At 39.2% G+C, this 11,491-nt stretch overlaps 1 protein-coding gene across 1 annotated transcript; it reads right to left on the bottom strand.

Moving 5' to 3' along the window:
• Positions 1-9,860: 9,860 nt before the first annotated feature.
• On the bottom strand, positions 9,861-10,820 carry LOC100467133 (olfactory receptor 52E5). The gene has a single exon (XM_002931186.2). It carries the CDS (start codon positions 10,818-10,820, stop codon positions 9,861-9,863), a length of 960 nt encoding a protein of 319 aa, XP_002931232.2.
• Positions 10,821-11,491: the final 671 nt, after the last annotated feature.

Below are 11,491 nucleotides of genomic sequence, written 5' to 3'. Positions count from 1 at the left end.
TGGCTGTGATTTTAGTGAGGCAGATGTCTTTGAGTAGCTGAAGAAGAGAGAAGGAGTTAATCTATCATGGACTCTGATGACTATGTCCGTAGATTGTAAAATCCATGAGGGTAACATCTACCCCACCACGGGACCCTTGTGCCTCGCACGTTGTTTTGACACGTAAGAGGTGGCTAATAGACATTTGTTAAATATATAATATAATGTTTCCTCATCTTTGTTGTTTCATCTGTATTTCATCTTACATTTTCTCTTGCATGAATGTATCTTTTCAGTTTGGTTAATATTTAGTGAATCAAAAATTATTTAAGTATCCATTGTTATTTAAATGAAACACATAAAATCAAAGGCTCAGAAAATATTTCAGTTCAAATTTTAAAATGTTCAGAAATGCATTCCAGGGGCGCCTGGGTGGCACAGTGGTTAAGCGTCTGCCTTCAGCTCAGGGCATGATCGCGGCGTTATGGGATCGAGCCCCACATCAGACTCCTGCTTTTTCCTCTCCCACTCTCCCTGCTTGTGTTCCCTCTCTCTCTGGCTGTCTCTCTCTGTCAAATAAATAAATAAAATCTTTTAAAAAAAATAAAATGTACAGAAATGCATTCCAAAGCTAGACGGGATCCATTATCAAGATTCTAAGGAAGTAAATGATGATAGTATCCTGTGGCGTGATGAACTGGGGTACTCAGAGCAAATCTCCCATTGAAAATATATAGAATTCATTTCTATGATTATGTCTATATCTAATCTCTCTTTATTAATATCTAGCTCCATATCCATACCTAAATCCATACCTAACTTAAACCTGTTCCTATGCCTATATTTATACTCAAATGTCTTGAAGACACCCATGAGCAGGTCAAAAAGAAAGAATTCTCAGGCTAAGGATTTAATGAAATCGAAACATTAAAATCAAATATGGGTGTTGGCCGTCAACCTGAGGGCACTTGTAGCACTCCATGAACTTAAGCACCCATCTCCATTACCTAGGGGAGCTCAAAATCTAAAATGCAGGGACAGAAGATAAATCTAGGCTCAAGCAGGTGGAGAGTGTAGTAGGGGATCTCCCATTTAGATAGGGATTTACAAAACTTCATTCCGAATAAAATGTGTGCACTAGAAATAAACCCATTTGTTCATCTTTATCCCTTACTCCCACCTGGGACTGCCTATAAAACTGACTACCTCATAGCTTGTTATATGGGAAAAATCTTCCCCATATATACTGAACAACAGGCTGGTCCTCAAGTGACTTTGCAGCCTGAGTTCACACCAACTGTTTGTCTCAGAAAGGAATTTGAAGTTATCCTGGAATTGTAGCGGTTTCAGAAAATAACAGAAACAAACCCAAGTCCTTTCTTGAGGAAGAAACATTCATCTCAGGCCTCAAAGAATTTCAACACAGAAACTTCTGAAGAAATTGAGTTGCTTGTGGTAAAAAGACTATTTAAAGTCAGAAAATGGTGAGTAAACACCCATATGAATGACAGCCAAATATTAGCTACAAAAATTTAAAATATTGGAGTTATTTGATAAAAGATATTGAAAAACATTACCTTTCCTAGGTTTTAAGTAAAAAAAGCTTGAAAAGATACACTACAAAATAACACACACAAAAGAAGAATCAGTCACATCTCCTGGAAATGAAACAAATATGATAATTAAGATTAACATCGCAAGAAGTAGATTTAAGGTAGATTAGCCACACTTGGAAATATAATTAGTGAGCTGGAAGATAGAACTTGAGAAAGTTTTTAGAATGAAGCTCCAATGGATACATAGAAAATGCAAATGTGTAGTTAGGAGCAAGGACATGGGATTCTGATTAGATAGAGTTGCTCCATCTTTTTATTTTCCTGGAATTAAGAAGATGAAGTAGAGAATTAATATTTTGTTCAGGGCACTGGAGTCTCTAAAAAGTAACAAAGCAGATTTGAAAAAGAATGAGGTATATTTAAAAAATAGAATATCAACAATAAGAGCTCAGTGGCAAATTATTTTTTATAATAATATTTTTTATTATCTTACGTTAGTCACCATACAGTACATCCCTGGTTTCTGATGTAAAGTTCCATGATTCATTAGTTGCGTATAACACCCAGTGCACCGCAATACGTGCCCTCCTTACTACCCATCCCCAGCCTATCCCATTCCCCCACCCCCCTCCCCTCTGAAGCCCTCAGTTTGTTTCTCAGAGTCCATGAGAGACTATGGACTCAGTGGCGAATTAAACAATAGATTAGGGCCAGCTAATGGGAGAGTCAGTAACTGTCAGAAGGTGGTCAGAAGAATCTACTGAGAATGAAGGTGGGAGGAAAATAAAAACAGATGGAAAATACTGAAGAATATGTAAAAGAAATAGTAGGTGGAATGGGACTGTCTAACGCAGAATCAGAGCTCCAGGTTAAAGAAGAAAGAGAATGAGGCAGAGACATCTGAACTTTTCAGTAGAGATGAAATACATCAATAACCAGATTCAAGCATTTCAATAAATCCAAAGTGGAATAAATAAAAATAAATGTATACCTAGATATATCTAAATATATACACCAGGTATCATGGTCTAACTTCAGGTACCAATCTTAAAGATCAAGACACAATCTTAAAGATGACTATGACTATTACAATCAGGTACCAATCTTAAAGATCAAGACACAATCTTAAAGATCACTATGACTATTACAATCAGAAGAATGGGTGTGGGGAGGTCCCTGGGTGGCTCAGTTGGTTAAGTGTGACTCTCGATCTCAACTCAGGTCTTGATTTCAGGGTTGTGAGTTCGAGTGCGGCACTGGGCTCCACACTGCGCATGGAGCTTACTTAAAAAAAAGAAGAAGAAGCAGCAGCAGAAGAATGGGTGTGTGCAGAGCCACTGGTGCTAGAATTCCAGGTGAAGGGTTGCAAAGTCGCCACAGGATTCTTGGCCCCTTTTATGAAGAGTGCTCTTGCTCTCACAGCACCATCATGATTTTCCTCCTAACGCCTTGTTTTTATATCATTCTGCACTCGTTTCTGCAATTGTTAGGTTTCCTTACCCAGGTTAATAAGATCTCTATGCCACTTTGTGCACTGCTCCAGGTAGTTTTCAGGCAGCCTTCTTGGGGCAGCAATTATGACCTCTAAGGGAACATTGCACAAGCACCCTTCTCAGTGACTCAGCCTGTAAGATTGTTGTTCTTGGTGTCTAGAGGAGACACACCTGTGCAGAGACTTTTCTAAATAATCTTTTTGGTTACTAAATTGGAGTATATAGAAGGTGGACAAAAAATCTGTGTTAATCTTGAAAAATTATTGGGTCTGATGCCAAAGTTGTTTTTAGGGCCTGGAAGCAAGAGGAGAGAGGGGTAAGGAGTGATAAATAGTGATGAGGAGAGCAAAGAAAGTCATTGAGTAGAAAATGGTGCGCTAACGTTGCTTCCTTTGGGGAGTCTGTTAATCTGGAGGAAGCTACTTACAGTGAGATAAATGCAGGCCTTTCAGATGGAGGATAGACTGTGAGAAAGTGTAGGGAGTCTGGAGAACAGAAGCATAAACGCCCAGAAAATAGATGGTGGAGAGAAGATGGAAACAGAAAAAAAGTGAAATTAAAACAGAAGAAATTGGATGGGGATTGGATGGAGAGCACAAAGGAAGCAAAAGAAATAAAGGACAGAGCAGAAAGAGGAGCAGTACTTTTAGGAAATGAGAAAGGCAGTACAAGGCAGATCAGAGATTTCTAAGTAATGGCAATCCAGGAAGCGTGATCGGAAACTTTCTTTCCCTTTCAAACCTGCGTTCCGCCTTGTGTTTCCATAGAGTTCAATGAAGGATGTTCAGAATTTCTGATCCCCCATGATACTCTGCTGCAGATCCTTGAACCACTGTCTGGTCCAGACCTCTCCCCAGAGCACAGAGAAGTCTGGCTCAGCACTGGCACAGTCATCTCCATCTGGCCCTGTGCCATTCCTCGCTTCCACTTCCCTTCAAGCTCCTATCCTCACATTTTAACCCTGTAGCTCTGAAGATTGCAGGCCCAGCTTTATTCCCACCACAAGCCCTGCTCTGGCCAGGGGTCTAATATCACAGTGGTGGCTTGGTGCCTTCATTTTCTGGTGGAGCCAAACTTACTTGATGGAGACAGTGAGCTCTTCTTTGGAAGGATGTTTCTGGCTCTGTCCGAATCTCTAACACTCTGGCGTTCAAAAAGGAGTTTATGCCTGAGCTTCAGCTTCCTCTGCTTCCCCAGGGAAAGACCGCCTTGCTGGCCTTGCAGGAGCCAGAGAATCAGGAGTCCAGCCTTTTCTTATCCTGTAGGGAAAAAAAGCTTTTCTCTCAGCTCTTCACAGGCTGTGATCCCTATCCTCCGGAGGCAAGACTGCCCCTGAAGACAGAAGCAGAGGCTCAGAGTTAATTACCCTGCGCCAGTTGAGTGGGTAGAATGTGATCCTTAGGAAATAAATGTGATTAATTACACAAAAGCAAAACCTTAGGGCAAAAAAGGTCAAGGCAAAATGTCAGTGCACCAAGTTCTGATTTTCACCAGTCACTGCACCAAGTTCGGAAACGTATTGTTAGAAAATATACAGGGGCGCCTTGGTGGCGCAGTCGTTAAGCGGCTGCCTTTGGCTCAGGGCGTGATCCCGGTGTTCTGGGATCANATGTGATTAATTACACAAAAGCAAAACCTTAGGGCAAAAAAGGTCAAGGCAAAATGTCAGTGCACCAAGTTCTGATTTTCACCAGTCAGTGCACCAAGTTCGGAAACGTATTGTTAGAAAATATACAAAATGGACATGAAACCAATCATGTGTATTTCTATACTGATACTTTGTAGTAANGTTCCCTCTCTCGCTGGCTGTCTCTCTGTCAAATAAATAAATAAAATCTTTAAAAAAAAATAAAATAAAAATTAAAAAAAAAAAAAAGAAAATATACAAAATGGACATGAAACCAATCATGTGTATTTCTATACTGATACTTTGTAGTAACTATGAAACACTCAGATCCCCTCCCTAATTTGTTGTCTATGACCAGTAGTTCTGAGAAACGTTTTCAAGAGCCCTTTTCTAGTGATACTTTTAATACAAAAATCCAGGAGGGTTGCTTATATCTAACTGCTTCCTTCATGATACACCCCATTCATGCTAGGCAGGTCAAAGGTATGGTTGATGTTGTGGTCATGATTTTTTCTAACTGTGCCCTATCCCTGTGGCCAATGAGCCAAGGCTGGAGATTAGACAGCACGGGATTCAGCCCTCAGCTGTGCCACTGACAAGTTGCTTAAATTCTCTGTCTCATATTCCTAATTTGTTATTTGTTATGAGGAGTAAATGGGATCGTGTTAGCAAAACAGGTGGTGGTTATTAAATTGTTATGATTGTTACTATTACTATAAAATTTGGTTTCCCAGCATTTTTTTGTGCCTCTGTGTAGAAAATCATTAGTCAACAATGAATGATTCCATACCTGTTGCTATTTCGCTTGGAGCCTTTTACATAGAATTGCTCCTGTCAGAAGTTGTTTGATCTCAAACATTTGGAGCACCTTTATTTATGATTGTTGGTTTTGTGCTTATTTTCTTTCTATAACTTCCTTTGCTCACAGTGTCTTACCAGACGTGGTTGTTTCCGGGGCCGGCGGTCACATGCCCCTCAGAGGTAGCTCAGTTTCATCCCTTTTGTATTACTACCCACCTCTTGGAGATGACCCTCCCATGCACCACCCCTCCAAAGTCAATTCTGTACATGCCGAATAGCTCCTTCTTTAAGTCAGACGTCCCAAAGCCTGTACATCTGTTTTCATTTGGTCGGTAACCAAGATAAACTTAATTTAATAAAATTTAAGTTACATGGTCTTTCTTTTCATCTTGTTGAATTGGTTCATGTTGGGTGGTTGAGAGATGGCGCACTTTTCATGCCCGTAACTTTCTAACAAGGTCAGTCTCAGGACAACAAATGAATACCTTGGTCCCCAGAACCTCTGCATAATCACCATTTTTTCTTCCATGCTCTTTCTAATACGAATTCAGTCACAAATTTTCTGTAATCTAAACAGTTATCATACCGTATTATTTGTAAAGTATCATATTATGATACTTTCTTATAAACACAAGCTCCGTTGAACGCGTTCTGAGAGTTTATTCTCAGCATAAAAACTATACATTAACCTTGCCATACCCCACAGGAGATCTTAATGTTGGAAAGAGAGCCTCAAGGGGCTGCTAAGCGATCCCTTCCATATTCTGCTTTTTGCAGAACTCATTTCAGCACCCGAGTTCTGTCTTCCACATATGGCCAACAACCCATCCAATACAGACTTGTCATTGGGGACACTGTGTTGGATCAAACTCGAATAGTGAGCTGGTGACTTCCCTTCAACAATAGAGGGGGCCTGGCCTTCACACAACTAATAAATTCCTCTAGAATTTTTTTTTAAATTTAAATATAATGAGCCAACATATAGCGCATCATTAGTTTCAGACGTAGTGTTCAATAATTTATCATTTGTGTATAACATCACGTCTCCTCCTTAATGCCCATCACCCAATTACCCCATCCCCCCACCCACCTCCCTTCTAGCAACCCTCAGTTTGTTTCCTATAGTTAGGAGTCTCTCACAGTTTTTCTCACTCTCTTATAACTTCCCCTTCAGTTTTCCCTCCCTAACCCTATGATCCTCTACACTGTTTCTTATATTCCACGTATGAGTGAGATATGATAATTGTCTTTCTCTCTTTGACTTATTTTGGTCAGCATAATACCTGCCAGTTCCATCCATGTTGATGTGAATAGTAGGTATTCATCCTTTCTGATGGCTGAGTAATATTCCTGTGTGTGTGTGTGTGTGTGTGTGTGTGTGTATACCACATCTTCTTTATCTTCTAGAGTTCTGATGTGCAAATTCTTCAGTTCGGTGATCCACCCAGGAACCCCAAGGCTTTTTTTTTTTTAAATTAAATTTACTTTAATAAAATGTGTACATGTGGACATTCTCTAAAATACATTTTAAAGATAAATGTTATGAAACTAAACCCATAAATTTAAAGTTAGAGACCCCACAGTAGTTAAGAATCACCAATCTAAGGTCCAAATAGCAGAATTCAAAAACACTGAGTGAGTCTTGCTTGTTCTTGAAATATATGTACACCACATATTGGACTAACCTTACCTTTTGCTGTATGGCAGTCCTAATAGTTTTAATGTCTTTTCCAATTTTCAAACAATGCACTGGGCTGTATTTTACTATTTCTGGTTATACATTCATTCATTTGATAAAAAAAATATTTGAGTATGTAATATGTATCAGACATAGTGGTGGGTGCTGGTGATACAGAAATGAATGGAAATTGGTGTTGTGTCAAAAAGTAAAGCTATAACTCCAATTGATGTGGTGAGTTCAATGATAGTGTATACGTGGGAACTCTAGACAGATTTGGTGCCCCTGAGTCAGCCTCAGAGTGGTGGAAGTGTTACCCCAGGGAAGGCTTTCTGGAGGTTGCTGGACCACAGCTAAAAATGAGTAGAAGCCAAAGAGACTGGAGGCTAAAAAGAAACTTTCAGAATTATGAGCAGTAAAGCAAAGCCCTGGGTCAAGGAAGAACAGTAGTTATTCTGGGATCTATAAGGAGCCTACCACTGCAGCAGAAAATAGAGTGTAAGAAAGTGGCTGAGTTAGAGTTTTATGTGATCTCAGCAGGTACTGGACAAAGTACCCATAGCAAGAATGAGAGATCGAGATGACAGCCCATCTTGCAAAGGAAAACTGTCAGATAGGCTGAGTTTAAATACGGATTCTGTCACTCATTTTCTTGTGTAATATTGAGCAAGATACCTATTCTTTCTTAATATTAAATTCATCAGCTATGAAATGGGATAATATATATAATGTCATACTCCAAGCATCTTGGGAGAGTCAACAAGAGAATGTAGGTATAGAATCAATTTCACTTCATGTATCAGATCCTCAAACACTGCTAGTGGGAGCAAGACCTATGCATTCAAACATTTTGCTACTATTAATACAAACCCATAAACATTTTTTGAACTATATGCAAAAACTTATGAAAGACAATGTTATGAGTATAAATAAATGTCAGAATTTGTGTCCAGTTGCTCTCAGAGTACACACACATTAGTAGAAAAATTAATTTGTTGTTTGTGTTTACTGCCTGCTATGGCTTCCCAGTGAATTCCATCCAGTGTGAAAAAAGAGTTCTCAAATAAAAATACATTGAGTATATTGGTTTTTAGAAAAACACTTTTTAGGGCACCTGGGTGGCTCAGTTGGTTAAGCGTCCAACCCTTGATTTCAGCTCAGGTCATGATCTCATGGTCATGGGTTCAAGCCCCATGTCAGGCTCTGCACTCAGTAGGGAGTCTGCTTGAGATTCTTTCTCTCTTCTCCCTTCCCCTGTCCCTCCCCCAACTCTGTCTCCTGTGCTCTTTCTCTAAAATAAGTAAATAAATCTTTAAAAAAAGAAAAAGAAAAACACTTTTTAGTAAGTACTTTATTAAGGTATACTGCAATATACATTTTCTTAAAGCATAGAAAGAAGAGAGTAGTGAAGATGGCTTTCATAATCCTTTAAATTGAAATTTATAGAGATTTTGAAGATGGCAAACTTTGAAAAACTACTAAAATTACTACTGGGTTATTTATATTAACTGCTAAAATTGTATTTCTTTTTTCTAATTTTTTATTGTGGTAGAATACACATGACACAGAATTTATTACCAAAACCATTTTCATATACAGTTCATTGGTATGAAGTGCATTCATACTGCTGTGCAACCATCAACAGCAACCACCTTCAGAATTCTCTTCCTCTTGCAAAACTAAAACTCTTTACCCCTTAAACAATAACTCCCCATGCCCTCCTGCCCTCTGCCCCTGGAAAACACCATTCTACTTCTTTCGAAGTCTGCTAAGATGTTAAATCATTATTATTGTTCACAGTGGTCACTATTTCATTACATGCAATTATCTGATGAATGCTTCAAAACCATCTGAAATAAGCACAAAAGAGGGTTGTATGCAAACCGTGTCACCCAGAGTTTAGCAGTGGTTGCTGTGATAGTGCGGCTTAGAACTAGTTCTCTGGACCGATTTTACAGAGGTTTTCACTTCCGCTTTGTTTATTTTTTAGTCTTCCCAGTGACTCATTGAGCCATTATTCATCTTTTTAGTATTTTTTCCTGCTCAAAACATCTAGAATTATTTTTCATCACTTGAAACTAAGAATCCTAATCAAAATGGCAATGAAAGAGGTGTGATGGATACTTCATGTAATAGATATCTCATGAGCATCTCCTATGTGCTGAATATGTTTGACAAAGAGGAAAGACATAGTCCTGTGCTGTCATAAATGAGTGTAGAGTGGTAGTTAATATATTGATGCTCAGGTTAAACTAACTGGATTAGAACTTTGGCTTCATTACTTGCCATATGTGAGGCATTCATCAGTTGTTTTATCTTTTTGTGCAACCATTTCCTCCCCTGGAAAACAGTTATAATTCTAGTATCTATGTCAAGTTTATTTGTATATGTTAAGTGAGGTAACATATATAGGACTAAGTGTGGTGCCTGGTATATAGTTCTTTGTAAATACTATCTGTCACCATTAGTAGGGAGTGTAACTGTGTAGAGGGAATGGTACATTGAACCATTAAAGACAGGTGTGGTCAGTTTCAAAGAAGGGGACTTTCAGGGTGCTATAGAAGCCTACAAAGTGGAGTCAACCATAGTTTTGAAGATCATGTAAAGGCATCCTGAGTATGAATGAGAAAGAGAAGTAGGCATCAGAGCAGGGTAGAAAGAGTATCTCAGAAAGTGATACCCACATATAAGGAGGTTCTGTACTAAAAGAGAAAGTGTATTGTGTTTTAGAAGCACAGAGAAGGACAATATAGTTTCAAGTTAAGAATTCCTAAGACTTGCTCCCGGATCTGCTTTGTCCTGACCCCATAGATAACAGGGTTGAGTGCAGGTGGAACGACCATATATAGATTGGCCAGAAATATATGAATATAGCCAGGGATGCTATGACCAAAGCGGTGGGTCAGAAAAGAGAAAAATGCTGGGATGTAGAAGATGAGTATGACACAGACATGGGAGCCACAGGTGTTGAGAGCCTTGAATCGGGCATTCCATGATGGTAAGTGAAAGACTGTGTAGAGTATCTTCACATAGGAGAAACCAATTACAATAAGGTCAATGAATCCCACAGAAAAGGCAACCATCCCAAATAAATTATTGGTCCTGATACTGGTACAGGAAAGACGGGCAATGCCCATGTGCTCACAGTAGGTGTGGGGGATGATATGGGCACCACAGAATGACAACAGCAAGATGAGGAACACAAAAGGAATAACAAAGATTAAAGATCTTACGATCATGACTGTACCTAGAATGGTCACCACGTTGCTTGTGAGGATCGTGGTATATCTCAGGGGATCGCAGATGGCAATGTAGCGGTCTATGGCCATGACTGTCAATATCCCAGACTCCAGGCCAGTGCATAGATGAATCATAAACATCTGTGCAAGGCAGGCACCAAAAAGTATTTCCCTGAAATTGAACCAGAAGATGCCCAGCATCTTGGGGATAGTGGCAGTGGACAGGCTTAGGTCAGTGAAGGCCAACATTGCCAGGAAGTAAAACATGGGCTGATGGAGACTAGGCTCAGTCTGAATTATAAAGAGGATTATAATGTTCCCCAGAAGTGCAATCAGATATACAGTACAAAAGGGGAAACCAATATAGATGTGAAAATTTTCCAGGCCTGGAATCCCCAGAAGGACAAAGAAGGAAGGATGGGATTGAGCGGTGTTGTGATAGGCCATCTTCATGGTTGCTGGTCAGTTTTTTCACACTGTAGGACTCCAATCTCATTCATGTAATTCTTTCAGGTCATGGAAAAACATGGAAATAATTCTCTGCCTTAATACTTAGCAGAAGACCCTGGAGTGGAAAGTGATAAATGATTTAAAAAGCTCCCAAATATAGAACTCACCAGGTTCTGGACATCTTGTTTTTCTGCCCAAGATACATCCCAAATTTGATACTCTGCCAACAGTGCTAGGAATGATGTAAAATGTACTTATATTTTAGGGAGACTTCCGTAATATCACCATGGAGAATGGGTTGGAGGACAAATTAGAGTTTGAAGTAAGCAAAGTGAAATTATGCACCTGCCTGTGTTAAAATGTACTGTAAAATATTGAGTAAGTCAAACAAAATAATTAAGCAGGATGAATGTTGTTTATGGGACATCTCTATTTGGATTACTCATTTTCCACCTAGTGACATTTGCTAATAGCAAAGCCTCAGGAATGAAAATCTACGGTGCGGCAGGATAACTCTCATAGTAGAAATTGTTAATGGGAGATACCAAAATTGAGTGTTCTGAGGGGGAGGGTGGGTAAACATATATGGAAAGTGTAGAGTGAACAAAATTGAAAATATTTTTTTCTATGGGCCTATTATAGCCTTTAAATATGCATATGTAAATATT

This window comes from Ailuropoda melanoleuca, chromosome 8, assembly GCF_002007445.2.
Source record: "Ailuropoda melanoleuca isolate Jingjing chromosome 8, ASM200744v2, whole genome shotgun sequence".
In the NCBI taxonomy this organism is placed as follows: Eukaryota; Metazoa; Chordata; class Mammalia; order Carnivora; family Ursidae; genus Ailuropoda; species Ailuropoda melanoleuca.
Note: the sequence above shows the minus strand (reverse complement) of the source record. Positions and strands in the feature narration are given on the sequence as shown.

Excerpts from the sequence above, each read along its gene's own strand:
- LOC100467133 (XM_002931186.2), bottom strand. The coding sequence starts at position 10,820 with ATGGCCTATCACAACACCGCTCAATCCCATCCTTCCTTCTTTGTCCTT.